Here is a 19,555-nt window from a genome sequence, read left to right as displayed (position 1 = left end):
TTCACACAGAGAAGCTGACCACCAGTAACCTATATTTATACCTTTGACAAAAGAAAGATCTGCTGTATTGAAGATTGTGGAGAGCTGGAGATGGAAGGAGAGCAATCAGGTACTTTGGGAAAGAAGGGGCACAAACTGCTCACTGAGTCCTTGGCCTTGTAGGGACTTGGGCCAAGTTCCATAGCCAGCACTGTTCCATTTGGTTAGATTGCAGACTGCCATGGACTGGCTGGATGCAGAGGAATGGCGGGAGGAACCAGCCAAGGAACCCCCAAGAGAAGAAGGCTCAGAGTTTGGGGATTGGTGGTGGGATGACAATGAGTGGTTAAAGGAAGAAGAGGGAGAAGACTGGGAGGAGAAGGTGCTGGAAGCTGAAGAGGTAACAGGGTTTAATAAGCAGGGAGAGTCTTATTAAAGCCTGGTGGGACTCCCTCTTACCTGCTTGTGATTGGCCAAGCAGATAGCCAGCCAATCAGGATTTTTTTTAAAAAAAAACAATTTCCCTCCTTTTCTTCTCACTTCCCTCTGTGGCCCCCTAGCCTCATGTTATGGCCCCCCATTTATGTAATTTTCACCTGCCCCCCTGAAATATCCTGGGCCCCCCCTAGGGGGCCATGTGGCCCCCAGTTGGAAAACACTCCTCTAACCTACAGTCTTTGTCACTGATCCCATGAGCAGCTGTGCACAGAGATGTGGATTCCTTATTCCAGCCCCGGCAACTGCTGATGGTCACGTAAGGAGGCTGTATTGCCTTGTGAATATGAAGGGCTTTCTCCATCGGTACTCTTACTCAGAGTAGACTCACTGAAATTAATGGGCGTGAATAACTTAGTCCATCAGTTTCAATGGCTCAGCTGTAACTAAGTTGAATAAAGCCTACAGTACTTTTCAACAAATTCCATTGCTGAGCTGCAAAGATATTATCTCTGACTTGTGTCCCATCACAGAATAATAAAAGAATTTTCAGAACAGTTGCTTGGGGAATATGTGAAATGTTTCCTGAGATCACAGCCATTCCGTGCCGACTCTTCTATTCATTTGCATTTGTCTTCTTTGTTCTGGAAAAAAAATTACCATATAATAATGAATTCAATTTGCGGAAAAGGAAAGAGTTGGGTTTCTGTTTCCTTTTTGGTGGGGGGGGGGCAGTGGTTTCTGACATGAAGATAACGCTTCTGCTTCTAAAAGATAAGGCTGGCTGATGAGCAATGGCTTTTTTTGACCCTCTTGATTCATAAATGCCTGCTCGAAAGATGTTAAGCTCTGTAATTGACAAGGCTGTGTCAGAATAGTGGAGACAGTAAGTTAAATGATTACACCCTTAATCTCTAACAGTTAAACAGATCAGACATGTTATGTGATTATTTTTTGTGTGTCTCTTTTTGGCAGTGCTGTGGTTGGCTCGTCTAGAAAGTTCTGTTGCCAACAAGGTTAGGTAGAGAACATGTCTCTCTGGAGGCCATGGTGCATGCAGACGTGTTTACCATCACAACATAACAAAGGTAGCTTTGTATGGCAAGGAGTTTAGAGTTTGTTGTGCCGGTAGTTTCACTTAGTGGCATAGCACTGCCTGACAACGACATCTCTGAGTGGGATTAATTAATGAGTGGAAAGGAGGCCTAGCAAGAAGTGAGAAGGAATTTGGCACACAGCTGGTGTTACATTGTGGCCAAGAGGGTGAACTGAGAAGCCCCCAGTTCACGTCTCACTGAAGACCTGAACTCATTAGGTAGCCTTGGGGAATCACCTCTAACTGCTGCTGGTGTGTGTGTGTATGCATGCATTATAGAGTTGTTGTCATCCTGACTTAGTCGGGGAATACATGAACATAACTCCCATAACTGAACATAACTCCCATAACCTATTCCAACCCTCTTTCATCTCAGTCATGGGACTTGTCACCCCGCCCAAAACTTGCACCGATGATGGGAGTTGTAGTCCAACAACAGCTGGAGACCCAAGTTTGCGAAACACTGGGAGGTATTAATTTACTCCAGCTTAATTAGAAACAGCATGAATTCCACCGGCTTCCTATACCTAGGACTGCTCTGCCTGGGTGCTATGTGTTTATCATGTAGTCTTCCTGTAAGCATTGCACTGTATAATTAATGTGTGTGCTTTCTTAAATGCTTATGAAAAATACTATTTTGAAAGCATGATTTAGAAATATGAAAACTCTCATAAAGGAAATAACATGGCGTTTTGAACATTTGTACAGATTACCATTGTGTTCCCCACCCACCCAAGGAAGAACCTCTAAACAATGTAAGAGTTCTGTACAAAATATTTCCACCGATTGCTGTAATTGCAGCTGAAAGGTGTAATTGTTTTATTGTCTTTTTGTAACATGAGGAGTTGGAAACATGATAAATTGTTATATATGCAAATGATGCATAAGATGAGAGTATACCCAGAATGCATGGTTAATAAAGATTGATCATGAGAAGGAATTATATTTCACATTTAGCAATGAAGGACATTCACATCATTCAACTGCAATTTGAAATGATTTTAGGTCTCCTGTTTGGGGTTTGATGGGGTTTTATTTGGGCTCAGCATTTTATTGTTAGGTTTAAATACAGTGTGGGCTACCTTGATCTGCAAAAGAGGTGGGGTAAAGATATTTAAAATAAATTATGAATAGATACAATCCTCTCAAAGCACAGGACCTCCAAAGTGCCAATATATTTCAATGAAAGAGAGAGTGTTTAAAGGCAACAGGTGCTGGATAGCTCAGTCAGTAGAGAATAAGACTCCTAATCTCAGGGCTGTGGGCTCAAGCCCCATGCTGGGGAAAAGATTCCTGCACTGCAGGGGGCTGGACTAGATGACCCTTATGGTCCCTTCCAATTCTGCGATTCTTTGAACCTGGTGATCATCACTGAATATTGCGAGAGTGAATTCCACAATGTTGCTGTGTGAAGAAGAACTTCCTTTCATTGGTCCAAAAATTTCCAACATTGAGTGTCATTGGATGTCAGGATGCTGTCAGCGGCTCCCGGCTGGTTGCCCAGGAAAGAATAAAGACAAGGAAAAGTTTCTTACCGTCCTTTTTAAATTCAATCTTTACAGAGAGAGGCTATAGAACCCAGCCTCCTGGATAATGGCATTGTCCCAAATGAATCTCCACACACACACCTCCTGTCTCTCCCACTTCCTCATTTGTCATTCTCATAATCATCTCTACAGGTGCTGCTACGTGCCCTCTGTCTTCAAGCTCTTTGCTCTCCTACTTTTAAGGCTTGCTGGATTCTGGGAGATGGAGGGTCTAAGAATGCTTTCTAATGACATCGTGTCAGCCGGGTGTTGTTCTGGCTCTCCCATGATTTCCCAACTTTCCCCCTCATCTGCCTCTAAGCTGCAACTCCTGTTGTAAATCTATACTGTCTTCCTCTTCCTCTTCTCTGGAAGGGTCAGGATGGGGAAGCGGTCTCCACCATTCCTCCTCTGCCCAGTCCCTGACATTGGATGGCCTTGGGATTGAAAAACTTCGCTTTCTACATACCATGTGTAATCTAGTTGCATAACTTAGTGGAAGCAGATGTCTACTCATGCAATGGATTTCTGTGCCCCCCCCCCCGTCAACTCCCAACATGAAATCTTCTCCAGAGGATTATCCAGCCCTCCAAAGCAAATTGTGGGGGTGCAGGAGGATTTTTGTTGTTGTTTAGTCGTTTAGTCGTGTCCGACTCTTCGTGACCCCATGGACCATAGAACACCAGGCACTCCTGTCTTGCACTGCCTCCCGCAGTTTGGTCAAACTCATGTTCGTAGCTTCAAGAACACTGTCCAACCATCTCGTCCTCTGTCGTCCCCTTCTCCTAGTGCCCTCCATCTTTCCCAACATCAGGCTATTTTCCAAGGATTCTTCTCTTCTCATGAGGTGGCCAAAGTATTGGAGCCTCAGCTTCACGATCTGAACTTCCAGTGAGCACTCAGGGCTGATTTCCTTCAGAATGGATAGTTTGATCTTCTTGCAGTCCATGGGACTCTCAAGAGTCCTCCTCCAGCACCATAATTCAAAAGCATCAATTCTTCGGCGATCAGCCTTCTTTATGGTCCAGCTCTCACTTCCATACATCACTACTGGGAAAACCATAGCTTTAACTATACGGACCTTTGTAGGCAAGGTGATGTCTCTGCTTTTTAAGATGCTGTCTAGGTTTGTCATTGCTTTTCTCCCAAGAAGAAGGCGTCTTTTAAATTCGTGACTGCTGTCACCATCTGCAGTGATCAAGGAGCCCAAGAAAGTAAAATCTCTCACTGCCTCCATTTCTTCCCCTTCTATTTGCCAGGAGGTGATGGGACCAGTGGCCATGATCTTGTTTTTTTTTTTTGATGTTGAGCTTCAGACCATATTTTGCGCTCTCCTCTTTCACCCTCATTAAAAGGTTCTTTAATTCCTCCTCGCTTTCTGCCATCAAGGTTGTGTCATCTGCACATCTGAGGTTGTTGATATTTCTTCCGGCAATCTTAATTCCGGTTTGGGATTCATCTAGTCCAGCCTTTCGCATGATGAATTCTGCATATAAGTTAAATAAGCAGGGAGACAATATACAACCTTGCCGTACTCCTTTCCCAATTTTGACTGATCTAGCAGGAGGATTGTAGGGGGAGGTGAATAAATCAGTTCCTGGAGAACAGACACCACTGGATTTCACCCTATATTTTTAAACAGTGCCTTGACACATATAAGTGAATGACACTGAAGAAATGGCTGCACATACACAGGGTCAGTGCAAGAATCTGGTGCAAGACACATTCTGGACAGAGTGGCCTCTGTGGTGCAAAAGCAATATGTTTCTAAGGAGCCCTTAACACCAGCTAAATTTGTTCTTGCTATTTTGAAAGCTAAGCTTGCATGGCAGATTCTGGTTAACAAAGAGAATGCAGTGCAGGAGGTAGACTTGATATTACAGTACCCCAAGTTCAGGCTCTATAATTTCCCCAAGGGTTAAGATAAAAGACTTCTGCATTACTTGTCCTGGGAATAGAACACCACAAAGTAAGGTGGGAAGGAAAGAGGATGAAAGCTCAAACACGATTAGATATACATGTAATACAGAGGAAGCAATTAAAACCCATGGAAAGAAGACTTTACAAGATTTCAGGAACACATAAAATGCCCTCCACTGCTAGTAACATCCGGAGTATGCGTTTCTTCCTTTATAGCAATGTGTTCTTAGTTATTTGCCTTAGAAAAATATTATATCCAACCTCATTTGCTTACATTATGGTAATGAAAGCCCTGTTCCTTTAAAAAAATGTTATCAGTGGCATAAGCTCACACTTGGGTTGCTAGATCTGAGCACAAAATTATGACATTTTGCGCCATTGTTATTGGGTTGTATTCAGTGCCCAGTGCTTGTGATCACATAATGAGAATTTCCTGCCCCTTCTTGACCACAGCAGCCTCTTCTGAGTTTGGGGAAAACTTCTGGAAAGACTTGACATGCAGTGGAATGGAGGAACTGGGAGAAATCAATCAGAGGCAGGTTGTGTTAATCTGGTGATTGAATCAATGTTAGTGCATACTGTGCTCAAAGTCAGTCATTCACTCAAGTCCAATCAAGGTTCAGTTTTGCTCAGTTGTAACCCAGTAGAGTAGGGAGTGAAGCTCGCATGAAAAGAAAAAACCACAGACGACTAAACATAACTGAAACAAATCACTTGGTTCATTGATATACAGAGCATGATAGGAAACAGAATTATCAATGATATAGAAGTTCAGTGGCTATGTTGGGAAACACTTAACAGACTGTGGTTTTTTCCTATTGTGTAGAGTTCTCTCCATTCCACTGGGTTGCTACTGATCAAAAGCGAAACTTGTTTGGAATCTAATGAATGTTGATGCATTTGCTGTTTTTTGGCATGGTTCACACTAATGTTGATTTGATCACCAGATTAACAGCTTGCAGGAATGGAAGCAATTCCCCCTTCTTCCTTCCTAGCAGGAAGAAGGGAAGAGAAAGAAGAAAAGAAAAAGAGGGTGTTTGTGCTGGCTTGGGTTGTTTTTATAACGTGCATTGAGATTTGGTGCCTGTAAAAGGTCTCAACATATACCCCTCAAAAATCCACAATGCATGAGAGGCTCATTTCAGATCAGTTTCTACTTGCATGGGCTCAGCGTCTCTTACAACAAACATGCCCTTTCAGACATGTCCACATTTTCCTGGGTACTAGGACAGAACACTGCCCCTCCTTTCCATTCTGAACAAAGGAGAGGTACAAAGAATTTCTCTCCATGAATGAGTGAGTGCAATGCTGGGTGATGTAGGAGGGCTGAGTTGGAGGTGGGGGCAGGGGACATGCCCATACCTTTTCGTGATCCTCTTCCCCCCGCCCTCTCTTTTAGGTGTGGCAGCCATTTTGTGTCATACCACACCCTTTGTCATAGCCATTTTGTGAATAGTGTCCATAGCACTTCCTCAACATTCCAAATGTGTCTAGTGAACCCAAAACGTTGGCGGCTCCTGACGTATGGTGTCCAAATTCTATGCTAAATCTCAGAATACATAATTATTTTATATCGGCATATTGTGGGCATGTCCTATGTTCACTGTGTGACCAAGAGGATTCCATCCCCTTTTGCAAAATCTCTCTTTTGGCAGCTAGGGCTGCTCACATGATCCATTTTTGTCCCACAGGGAGGAAAGGCTCACAATATTAAGTCATTTTCAGTTAAAAGCCAGGATCCTTGAACTGTATTTACCTGTGTTGAGTCAGCCTTTTCAAACTGCATCGGTTAGAGTCTCTGCAACATCATCACGTGCAGCACCGGAAATGAAAGACTTATGTCAATGAACGTTATGGATATCGACTGGGAGACAAGCACCTGCAAACTCATTCACCACGTAAAGCACTGAATCAGCCCTGAGTCAACTAGATAGCAGTTTTCCAGCACAGATGTTGTGGCATGCCTTATCTAGAGTATACATGTTTGTACAGTCAATAATAGACTCCACATTATCATAATTCCCTAAATACATTATTTACAATGGTTACTTCAATGCTTTTGAAAAATCAGATAAAGCTATACTATGCAACTGCAAGATAGCTTTTGGTATCTAGTTTTCAGCAATGTTTTAGTGTTTGTGAGTAGCATACAATAGGTAAGGTACTAAGAAGATGCAAGAAGAAGAAGCCTAAAGAAAGTTTTACGACGCTTCTTTCCTTCACGGATCAGTTAATATGCTGCAAATTGGCTATCTTGTTAACCTGTCACCACTAGGTTCCTTCATGTGGTGGGACAACCAGAGATGATCTCTGAGGCCTGATAGGCATAAGTATAGGGAAGAGCAAGACTGGTGAAAGAAAGTTGCATGGATCACATGACCTAAGCTGCTCTCCGGAGGACACTGTCCCATCACCAGTATTGAAGTAAGAGTCAGCTGGCAGTCTGAGCAGCTTCTGTACATGGAATGGCGGTGCTACCTTGACCTTTGACTCAAACAGCAAAAATGTCCTAAGGAAGAGGTGATCCCTCAGGTACCATAGTCACCTGGAGTTTGGGAGTACATTATCAGTAATATGCTGGTGACACACAGCTCTACTTCTTTGCATCTGCAGGTGAGGCAGTGGATGTGTTGGACCATTGCCTTTCCTTGGTGATGGACTGGATGAGAGCCAACAAAGTGAATTCAGATAAGACTGAGGCACTGCCAGTGGGTAGTTCCCAAGTCCAGATGGATGGGAGGTAGCCTGCTCTTGAAGGGGTTACACGCCCTCTGGAGGACTGGGCACACAGCTTGAGGGTCCTTCTGGATCCTTTGCTGTCTCTTGAGGTTCAGGTGGCCTTAGAGGTGCAGAGCGCCTTCTATCAGCTGCACCCCAGGGGCTCAGCTGTGCCCCTATCTGGGCAGGGTCTAGGATCCAAAGTTCCATGATCAATGATCAGTACTGAGCTTCATCAGCATTCTAAATACTGGCCTATCTTGCCAGAACAGTAAAAAAACAAAACTATTTTCTTGATTTGTCCCTGACTCAACCATAGCTGGTGAAACTTATTAAGGGCTGGCATGGTATGTTCATATCTCGCAGTCCCAAATAACCATTTTACTGCTCTGTTCTGGACTAAATGATGTTTCCGGACCATTTTCAAGGGCAGCCTTACAGATAATGCACTGCAGCAATTCAAATGGAAGGTTACTTGTGCAAAAGCAAGACTATCCCCATCCAGGTATGGTTGTGGCTGCTGTGTCAGCCACAGTCTCAGAGGCCGGCTATACCTCTAGTGACAAAAATATACCTTGACATGTAATAAATTATTAGTTTAACACTGCAAATTTGCACTGGGTCTTACTACTATTTGAAGAGGCATTAAAAAGTGTTTTTTTTTCTGAAGAAAAGAGTTGATTTAGTATGCTATCCTTCACATTTCTGATTAGAGATCCATTTTCATTTTAAACACTCCTTTGCCAGCAAATGTTACTGCAGAAATGCTCTATGAGACAAGTGAAGAAGAATTAACCAACAATTGGGATTCATCATTGTTTTGCTTTGAGCCAGATCATCTGGCCCTGTTGCCTAATCCTTTTCCTTTAGTCTTTCCCTAAATGTGCTTGAATTGATGTTGGCACCTCAGAATCAGCGTACATGAGAAAAGTCATTGAAAGTAATGAAAGGAAATAGCTTGTCTGAGTAGAACACACTTCCCTCCATCAATTCTTATTGTGTTGCCTTGTGATTTCTGCTGTTGAATCCGCCTTGCGTACCACACCTGGCTTCATTTAAACTGGAGAGCCAGAATTGAATCTGGGACCTGCTGTATGCCAGACTTGTGGTTTAGCACTGAGCCATGAACCATCACTATAAAGATCATATAGAGATTGTATTTAGTTGGAAAGTTTTTGAAATATATCTTTATACCACTTGCCATTACAAATAAGTCTCAAAGAGTTTGCAAAGGCTGGGTACTGCATTATTATTCATTTGTATATAAAAATACAATAAGGTAAAGGTAAAGGGACCCCTGACCATTAGGTCCAGTCGTGACCGACTCTGGGGTTGCGGCGCTCATCTCGCGTTATTGGCCGAGGGAGCCGGCGTACAGCTTCCAGGTCATGTGGCCAGCATGACAAAGCCGCTTCTGGCGAACCAGAGCAGCACACGGAAACGCCGTTTACCTTCCCACCGGAGCAGTACCTATTTATCTACTTTCACTGCGTGCTTTTGAACTGCTAGGTTGGCAGGAGTGGGACCAAACAACGGAAGCTCACCCCGTCACAGGGATTCGAACCACTGACCTTCTGATCGGCAAGCCCTAGTCTCTGTGGTTTAACCCACAGGGCCACCTGCGTCCCTGTAAGAAGCCACAAAACATGAGAACAACAAGAACAAAAACCACAGACCAATAACCCCCTCCCCCAATTACCAACTTAAAACACAGCTACGTCATTAATTTTCTCAATTCGGATTGAAGCTGGTTTGGAGGGAAACCAGTCTGAATCATTTTGGATCCAAAATTATGAACATAGAGTTGCATCTCTATTATGTGATATAGGCTAACTATTTTTTTCTCTCTCTCTTTTACAGGTTCTATGGACTGTCATTCAGAGGGACCCTAATGGATGTCTTTTGCATTTTTTAAAACCCATCTCTCTTTTTGTGGGGGATTCTTGGATCAACACTCTGTCCCTATAATGACTGAAACATCCGAAGGATGTGATTGACAAGAGGCTTGTGCTGTCTGCAAAGGATCCCCCCCCCCAACTGAGCAGTTTTGTACCTTGACTCCCCCAAAGAGAAGCATGCTCAGTGGCCCACACGGTTAGAGAAGAGTGGCCTCTCACTTGGGCGGTGAGAGAACTGGCGTTTTAAAGTCTGAAGATGAGTGCCCCGCTGGTTCCCAATAAGTCATGTTACAATTTATTGCAGGGCAACAGAAACGAGATGAAGAATAACAATGAACGTATGGTGACTGTTGGAGACACGAATGCCAACCAAATCACACCAGAGGTTAGAACCTCTGGAAGGGAATTAAGGACAAATGATCTGTCAGGAGAAACTAGATGCCGGAATACAGGTGAGACAGAAAATAACACACAGTTAGATTCAGAGAGGAACAGACTTCAGGGCACTACTACTGGCCTATCAGAGTTTAGGCTGCATTCCACCACCAGCAGGGAATTGCATAAGGATTACAGGACTGATGGGGTGAAGGACACTGCAAAACTACTCCCTATTAGCCGGGGACATAGTTTGTCCAATCTGAGGATTAATACAAATGAGACCTTTTCAGTGGTTCTTTCAAAAAGCGATGCTGATCTCATTCAGCACGTTTCAAAGGAGAGAGCACCTAGAAGGATTGAGCCAGAAGGGATAAAGCGCCTTTCCTTGGGGAGATCAAGGAAACTGATGGCTAAAACAGAAGCCTTTGGGAAAGAATTTGTAGGTCGCGTATCAGGCAAGCGGTTGCTTTCTGCATCCTTGGATTCCATTGACACCTCGCACCATTTGATTGGGGACATGGAGAGATCTCGGAAAACATCCACAGACCACTTTTTAGGCGTGGTGTTTCGTCCAACTGATAGCGCCTCCGAGGGAAACATTGTCCGTTATTCTAAGCCACCCTCTACCTCAGAAACGAAGAAACCAAATGTTGCAGCAACAAATGTTGCGGACAACATTGCAAATTTCAACAAACAAAGCACACCGCACCCTGCTCACATAGATCTACATTTAACTGTGAAACCCACTGAAATTTGGAGTAGATCAGAAGCACAAGTAGATCACCAGGGCGATAAGAGAGGAAAGGCGGAGTTGAAAAGCCCTCTGTATTCTCAGTCTCAGAGTATGTGTCAGCAAAAAATTGACAGGAATACGCCAGTTGAATTTCTCGGACATCAGATGGAGGAAAATAATGTTGCAGGGCAGAATAAAAAGGATTATGGGTCTGAAGTATACAAGGGGAAATCACATCAGTTGCAGGAAGCTTGTCGCAAAGCAGAGAATCCATATTTAAATGAGGACTTTGACTCTGCCAGTGACAGACTGGTAAGTAATAGTAATAACTCCCAAGGTTTAAGAAAGGGAGGTAGTCTTAGTGACAGCAGGTCGATGAACCAAGTGAGTGCGTGTATATCTGAAAAAGAAGAGGATTCTGCATTGCCTTTTGCTGGTGACAGCAAACACAGTGGCAAGCTGACACCTACAAGAAATAAAAACCTACATGATACTGACGCAAGTTGCACTCAAGCAGCTGGTGGGCATATGCCTTTGATGCATAACACAAATCTGCCAGACTGCAAACTTCTAAACAGTAACGAAAGCAAACTAGTCAAAGGGAATAGTGATGTGGCGATGCTCACCTCTGATCAACCAAACGCGTTTAGTGCAGAGAATGCGTCAGATGGCCATTCTAATATCCAGGGCTGTGGTTTAGATGCTACAAGTGTTTCAGTTCTGAGCAAGAAGACGGTCATTGTAAAGAGAAATCTTTCAAGCGACACACCGGAGAGCTGTAAAATACCAGGAAGAACAGATACCTTTTTATGTGCCCCGACGCCTTTGCGCCCTGTGGCGGCCGTGAATGTCAGTAATCACACCACAGCATCAAGCAGTGGCTTGAAGGGTCTCTATACACTTCATGTTGACAAGCTGCCACCCTCTGCGGTCCTGCCTCCCATTGACGACACACAGTTGCTAAGCCTATCCCCTAAAGTGCCTAACAAGACCCCCTGTAACAGTGGCATCCCCAAACCCATCCTCATCCATACTAAGGGCTCCCATCTGGCCAAGGACGATGAGGAGAGCAACGGCATAGAGAAGCCGGAAGACAAGCCTGAGATAAAACCAGACATCCCCAAGCCCAAACATGTGAGGCCTAAGATCATCACTTACATCAGAAGAAATCCCCAGGCAGTAAGCCACCTTGACCACGCATTTGCCCCAGCTGGATTACCCTATGTGGCACCTCCTTGCAGCATGCCAATGGGCACAGAGCAGAAGGCTTTGAACGATGGAGATATTAAACCAGGCACCGTTCTCTATGACAAGTTTAAACCTGACTTGCAGAAGCCTCGGATTTACAGTTCTGGACTCGTGGTGTCTGGCATTAAATCCCCAAGCCATCATTTTGGTCAAATGGGTGAAAAATTTATCCAGGAGGTAAGGCACACAGGATGGTTTTTGTATGTAGCCCCTGATTGTTGCAGCGTAGCCCAAAGTGCATAAACACATGGGGGGGGGTTATCTGTCAGGGGCTGGAGTGAGATGTAGGTCAGCGATGAACAACACGGTGCCAGTGAAGTTAACTCTCAATTCAAAGAAACCAAAACAGCACAGGGCCAGTGATCCTAGCAACTCTTCACAGTAAGTAGGCTTTGCCCCAATGAGGTTGGGAAGTTCTGAGAAGTTCTGTACAGACATTCAGTCCTGTTCAGGACAAGGGGAACCACAGTGTCAGACACTGTGATTGTGATATGCTCTGTATAGTTGGCCCCAGTTAGTAACCTAGCGGCTGCATTTTGGAAGTCTTTCAGGGACAGCCCATCTAAAACACATTGCAGTAGTCGTAAGGAGTCATTGCACTGGGCCACAAACATGGCAAGTTCAGAATAAATCTTTTTTTAAAATTCCTTTCACAAATACAACTTTAAAAGAGCGTTTGCTCCACGTAAATGTTCAGTTTTTTATTTTCTGCTAAACAATATGTATCCCCTTTTTGCTGTGCCATCTGAAAAAGATAAAAAGCAAGCACCCCTCTCACCTTGCATAGATAAACCAAGTTGGTTAAAAATGTATTAACCAGGTATTTGCACAATTCTTCTTTCCTTTTTTTAAAAAAAAATTATTATTGCTGAATGGACATGTTCTATTAAAGCACAGCGTATATAATGAAGTCTCCATTTAACATGAGAAGTAGCTGGGGCTCATTGTAGCTGTTCTGTCCCTGTGCTATTTATTTATTTATTTATTTATTTATTTATCTATCTATCTATTTATCTATCTATCTATTTTATTTTAATGGGAAGAGGTTTTACCAAAGTGAAATAGGCTAGTTTCATTAATGACTTCTGGAGAAAAAGCATACCTTTCTAAAAATGTAAGCAAGTAACATGCTGAAATGCATGGCGATGGTTAAAAACAGCATTTCAGATAGTTTGTAGAAGTGCTAAGTTTATTTACATATAATTAACTTTCAGAAGGCTGAAATTAATTGGCGACCTATGTGAGCAGGAAGTAAAGATTATGCAGATATAAAGCCTAGATCCCGTGTTCCATATGCTTTCCTACATATTTGACACCAAGATTACAGGAATGGAAAAAAAAACACCAAATGATTTTCATTCATGGAAGCATGATAGTACTCTTGGAGCACTGTAGCCACAAGGATCAAAGGATTTACAGCTGTCATTAAATTGCATTGTGTAAATGTATATAAATAATTGAAAATGCAGTGACATGACACAAGAATGTGTTGTAAATTAGCAGCAAAGTTAATCAAGCGGCCTAGGTAGTTTTGCATATTAAGCTTTTGGCAATTTTTCATGATTAATTTCTAAAATAAATCTGGCTCTGCCTTCCAAGCTGTTTTGTTTTGTTTTTTTAAATCAAAACCTTAAAAGCAAAGTGCAAAATAATGGCCGGATCATGCTAGTTTGTAGCTTAAATCACCAACCGGATTCCCCTTCAACGATGCTTTAAATTGAGCGTTGGCAAACTGAACAACCATTCAGTAACCTTTCTTAATCCTGAATATTCCCCAGCACTGTATTTTTACGTGATTCCTGATCGCAGCTGCATTTGTCTGTTTTGCTTTTTTGCTCTCTTAAAATTGCTGCCCTGCCCTTTTTGCACATGTTCAAAAGCAACCTTGCAAAAAACCTGCTGGGGCTCTTGTCTTCCAGGAGCTGCCTGCAGGACACTTCCAGGTGTAACCATTCGCCAGGATTATAGGAAAGTCAGAGCTGGGTTGACAAGGTGAACCAGCATGTTCGCTGCCATCTCTCTCTCTCTCTCTCTCTCTCTCTCTCTCTCTCTCTCTCTCTCTCTCTCTCTCTCTCTCTCTCCCCTTCCATATGGCAGCCACATGCCAGCATCTACTGAAATAGAGTAGAAATATCAGAGATTGTATGGTGCAGTTTATATTTCCCTGGGCAAGTTCCAAAGCTATGCAGGATTCCGCCCTGCAGTGGTGGGCTTTGTTGATTTAACTGACAAATTCAAGTTGCCCAATGAAAGCCGATTTCGAGTTCTTGCACAACAAACCAGCTCCCCCCAAATAAGGACCTCCTGCAATAAGAAAAACGATGGGGGAAATGCAGCAAAAAGTACTTTAGAGCAACCTTGTCGAGCACCTCTGCAAACAAATCGAAGTGAATGCTCCTTAAATAGCCAATATTGCCTAATCACCTTGCTAAGAAATCAGGATTGATGCTTAAGAGCAGGTCACCCAGAAGTGCCCTTAGTGAGCAATTTCCCTTTGGGGGGAAATAGAGCAAGCACTGAGCAGGCAGAGTTATTTTCTGCAGGGGTGGGGGGGACATTTTTTCAGCCTGAGGACCACTTTCCCCTCTGGACAATCTCCCAGGGGCCACATGCCACTGGTGGGTGGGGCCGGAGGCAAAAGCGAGTGTAGTGATGAATGTGAATGTTACTATTATTTATTAATTCGTGAATTACCTTCCACAGGCAATTTGCAGACTTAGCCTTAAAAAACAGCAAAAATAAGGTAAAACAAAAACAAAACCCACAAAACTCTACAGGAACAACTGAGTATAGGTTTTAAAAAGAAACAAAATAAACACCTATGGTAGAGGCCTTTTCATCTAGCTGCAAAAGCTTGTCAAAACAAAAATGCTTCCACTTGCTTCCAGAAAGATCAGTGAGTTCAGTCATTGAGTGTACACATTGAGTGTACAGTATAAAACAATGCTGGTGCGACCTGGGGAAAGAGGGTGCATCCCGGGGGAAACCCCAAGGGCCTAAGATTCCCTACCCCTAGATTATGGGGGGAGCAGTCTTTACACACAAGGGGATCAGTTTAATTACATGAATTTGATGCCACTACATGTTGATAAATACATTGTCTACTTACTATTAATCACTTAAAAAAGATCGATTGATGTCAGTGGGAGAGATTTTGACTGCAATTCTATACGTACTTACCTCTAAGTAAGTCCCATTGAAAAGTGCCACCCTTTTAACACGGGGAGGGGAAGATGCCAGTATTCTGTACCCTTGAGTACCCCCAGAAAAAAAAAGCACAACTTGTGCCCATTACTTGGAGGTAGGCGTAACTGAAAGCAATGATTTATTTAGAAATAAAATTTAGACTGCAGCCCAATTTCTAAATGGTAAACAGCAAATGACAATACAACCACCCATATAAAACTTCTCACACTAAAACCAGAATAAAACTCTGCAAAAGTTACGAAGCCCAGCATTAAGAGCTGGCAAAAGCTTCAGCAAACAAGATATGTCCTCAGAATATATCTAAGACACATAACAGATGACACTTCCTGCACAGCACAGGGGAGAGAGTTCCAAGTCTAAGAACAGCAATGGAAAATGCTCATTTCCAATAGGATTACATATGTGAATCATGGCCTGCATATAAAGCATTGCAGGGCCAGTATCTTATTGTGGAAATTCCATTTTTTTATTGCTTGGTTGGGGCAGGGGCAGGCACAGGGAGGGATCCATTAATCACTCACACAACCACCATCACCACCACAAATCCATTCAGGATAACATACATAAATTTAGGAAGATTAATTCTTTTGTCTACATTGATACATTTATATTTAAATAGTTACTAGATACCACCTTTTAATTCATTTCTCATTAATCAAAGCATCTGAGTGTCCAATACATTAGTGTCCAGTTACTTTCCCTGCTAAATGCTTTCCAATTCCTCTCTGTAAAACAAAAGGCAACAAGCACATATAAGAGCTTCACTAGCTTACTGTCTAATATAGAACAAAGGTGGTTAAAATGCCCTGCTGAGCGGTGGAATCCTGTACATACGGAACTTCTCAGAAATAAGCCTGTGGCGCTTCCTCCCACGCAAATGTGTGTAGGATTGTAGCAATTCCCTTTGCATCAGGACTTTCAGCACCCCTCAGGTGGGCGCCATTGCCATTCTAAGAGAACGAGGGAGGTGTTCATGGGGAGAAAAATAGCACTGCTTTGCCTGTTTGTTCACAAGGAAGCCCCACTCAGTCCTAAGTAAGTGTTACATGAGTGCAGATTTAGCCAGAAATTCTATTTCCAAATGAACTTAATGAGACTTGGTTGTTGTTATTAACATGCCCTCCAACATTCCTCAGGTGAAAAAAAGGAACATTTCTCACTCCCGCACCAACTGATTCCCCCCCCATCTTTGTCCCTCCTCCTGCAGAGCATTTCCTATTAGAAGAGAGGCAATGGGACACAGCACACACACCTTCCACCGTTCTGAGAAAGCCCCTTAATCCCGATTTTATTTTATTCTTTGGTAAATTTGCAAAAAGAGAAATGTACAGCAATAAATACATTTCAGAAAGGGACAGGATTAGACGCGGATGCACAAACCATTTCTTTTTTTTTTTTAAATCAAGACTTCTTGAGCCTCTCTCCGATTCCCCTTTCTTCCCACCCAGGGTGGTCTTACTATCTCCCTGCCCCTCAGAGCTGGCACACCACACAGGGCTGAGCCTTGGTGGCAGCGGCCATTCCTCCTCCTTGCCTATTCTCCAGCGCCTGCTACAAGCTCCCCACAGGAGGACGCCAGCATTGGCAGCCATGGAGAGGCAATGGGTTACTCCCTGACTGCTGCCGCCCCTTGTCTTCACTTGGCAGTGCTGGCGGACAAAATAGGGACATTCTGGGAACAAATCAGAAACTGGGACAGCTTTTGGGTTTCCGCATCGAGACACTTAGAGAGTACAGTGGTACCTTGGAAGCTGAATGGAATCCGTTCCGGAAGTCCGTTCGACTTCCAAAATATTTGGAAACCAAGGCGTGGCTTCCGATTGGCTACAGGAAGTTCCTGCAGCCAATTGGGAGCCGTGGAAGCAGCGTCGGACGTTCGGGTTCCAAAGAATGTTTGCAAACCACAACACTCACTTTCCGGGTTTGCAGCGTTCGGGAGCCAATGTGTTCATCTCGCAAGGTGTTCGACTTCCAAGGTACGACAGTTCTGTATATATTAATCACCTTTTGCATGTGTCTCTAGGTGTTTTGTAGACATACCATAAAAGCTGAAATAGGGTTTTTTTCCCCAAGTACAAAAACAATAGTATTGCACTGTAGGTAACCTTTCTGTGTATTCAGCCTTACCAAATAATTTCCAAGCAATCCTAATGGAACGCCACCATTTGATGTTCTGTTGTGAAAGGTAGTCTATCACTTCTATTCAGAGATTGTTGCATTTTCCACCTCTACATACCAAACCAATGATCATGCTGGAAAGCAGCGATCTCTGTTCTTATAAGCAGTTATGCAAACACCATATATTTTGTTTCTCAAGATACCTTCCTTGCCGTAACTTTTTTTGTATTTATATTTGTGCAGGTTGGGGAAAGGCCTGTGAAAGGAGAATTTTGTCCTCCACCATACACTAACTATGAGGTGCCTCCAAGCTTTTATCGCTCTGCAATGATACTTAGGCCTCAGTTAGGACTGGGAGCAGTTTCCAGATTACCGTCTGCAAAAAGCAGGATTTTGATTACAAGCCAGAGGTCTTCAGCAAGCTGCATCCATCCGCAAGGACCAATAGCCAGTTCTCCTCCGCTTTTCCATCCAGATAATTCAGGTATCCATCTTCATTGTCTGTCTTTTAATTACAGTGGTCAATTTATTTTCTTAAAGAAAAGCAGGGTGGGGGCTGGGGAGATATCAAAATGAATAGAGCTGGGGCCTGTTCCTAGCATAGTCTAATCATAGCAATTAAGTCTAATAACAGTGATTAAGGTTATTTGCTCAATTTGCGTATAAAACTTCTATCTTGCACATTAATTAATGGATCCACTCCCAGTGTGGGAAGTTTATCCATACAGTCAAATGGTTACTGCAGAGAAGTGCCCTCACTAAAGGGCAAAAATTGTTGGGAATACACAGTGATCTTACTAAATAATTTTTATAAAATATGTGCCAAAATGAACAATATTTGTAAACAGGTTGTGAAGTTATCCAGTGGCCATGGGTACCTGAGTCTCCACTCAAAACTAAGTTAATTGTGGAATTACTTTGACTCATGCCATCATTTTTATTCTTAACACAAAATTCAGTTTTTTGTTTAAGTAAACATGAAAACTATGTCAAATGTATACCAGTTTTGAAACTGAGGGCAAAGTTAAGTACTTTTAGGGTCCCCAGAATGTTAACCCAGAATCCCTACCTCTGAAAAGTTTTTCTTTTTTTTGCATGTAATAATAGTGGCACTGTCCTGCTTCTTCAGCAAATAGGACTTCTTTACTATGTGATCCCAACCATTCAGGGACTTCACAGTGAACCTGATGATATCATAAGGCTGAATAGTTTGCAATTCCATAATTCCCTGGAAAAGGGCACGCAGAACTTAAATCTTTGGCTACCTAATTACATTTAAAGATTTTTTAAAGGATTTTTTTGAGGATGGAAGCCTCTTTGTTGCCGAGATTTCCACAACCTTCAAAACAAAATGAAATTAAATAAAGAAGTAGCAGCAGCAGCAGCAAATTTCACCCTCCATTTGGAGGCACTGTGCAGTTCTAAAATAATGTGTCTGACTCCACTCTGATAGCAAGACCAAATTCCATCCAGTCCAATATTGGAGGACTGCACTGTATTATAAAATAAAAGCATGATACATATTTTTTTGCCTATACTGAAGGTTGATCTCACCATCTTTGGGAGCTCTGTGTTTGATTGATTTTAAGTTACACAATACTTTTTGTGGAGTGATTGCTAAGGCCAGTATTTTTTCCGGGGGGGGGGGGGGCGGCGACACAGAGGGACGCATATGAAGCTGCCTTATACTGAAACAGACCATTGCTCCAGTTATCTCAGAGTCGTCTACACTGCATAGCTGCCAAGTTCTCCCTTTTTTTAAGGGAAATTCCATTATGCTGAATAGGCTTCCTCGCGAGAAAAGGGAAAAGTTGGCAGCTATGCTACACTGTCCGGCTGTTGCTTGGCAGAATTTCTGAAAGTTTTCTCTCCCAGTCATACCAAGAGATACCATTGAATGAATAAGGAACCAGACTTTCTGTATGCAAAACAGTGGTACCACTTAGCTATTGTTGTTTATACTCTCTGGGAAACAAGCCCCTTTATTTGATAAGGTTGTGTCAGTCTTTTAGACTTGCTCTGCTCTGGATGAATGGGTTAAGTGCTGGCTAGCTACAAATAACTTAAATAACCTTTTGTTGATTGCATTTTCATGTATGACGTTTCAGCCTGAAGATGGAGGGGAGCAAATGATTGATTTAGGTTGTAAGCCTATGCATACATACCTGAGAGAAAAGCTCCTCCAGTGGGGTTTCTGAGTAAATATGCCTAGGATGTATCTGTTAGGAGAGACTGGTCCATGCCAAGAATCAGCTGCAATGTTCGTTAATTAGATTTATATCCTACTTTTCCTCCACAA

At 42.9% G+C, this 19,555-nt stretch overlaps 1 protein-coding gene across 2 annotated transcripts in view; it reads left to right on the top strand.

Moving 5' to 3' along the window:
* The first annotated feature begins 9,828 nt into the window (after positions 1 to 9,828).
* MTUS2 (microtubule associated scaffold protein 2) overlaps positions 9,829 to 19,555 on the top strand; it is a 192,289-nt gene continuing 182,562 nt past the window's right edge. The window contains exons 1-3 of one of the 2 annotated variants that reach the window (XM_060273811.1): positions 9,829 to 11,137; positions 11,243 to 12,108; positions 17,500 to 17,740. In XM_060273811.1, the coding sequence (XP_060129794.1) occupies positions 9,829 to 11,137; positions 11,243 to 12,108; positions 17,500 to 17,740 (2,416 nt within the window). Of the gene's footprint in view, positions 12,109 to 17,499; positions 17,741 to 19,555 lie in introns of both variants that reach the window. The other variant, XM_060273810.1, reaches the window with a different exon arrangement.

This window comes from Zootoca vivipara, chromosome 4, assembly GCF_963506605.1.
Source record: "Zootoca vivipara chromosome 4, rZooViv1.1, whole genome shotgun sequence".
NCBI classification, from domain to species: Eukaryota; Metazoa; Chordata; class Lepidosauria; order Squamata; family Lacertidae; genus Zootoca; species Zootoca vivipara.
The sequence above is the reverse complement of the archived record's forward strand: the minus strand, read 5'-3'. Positions and strand labels throughout refer to the sequence as shown.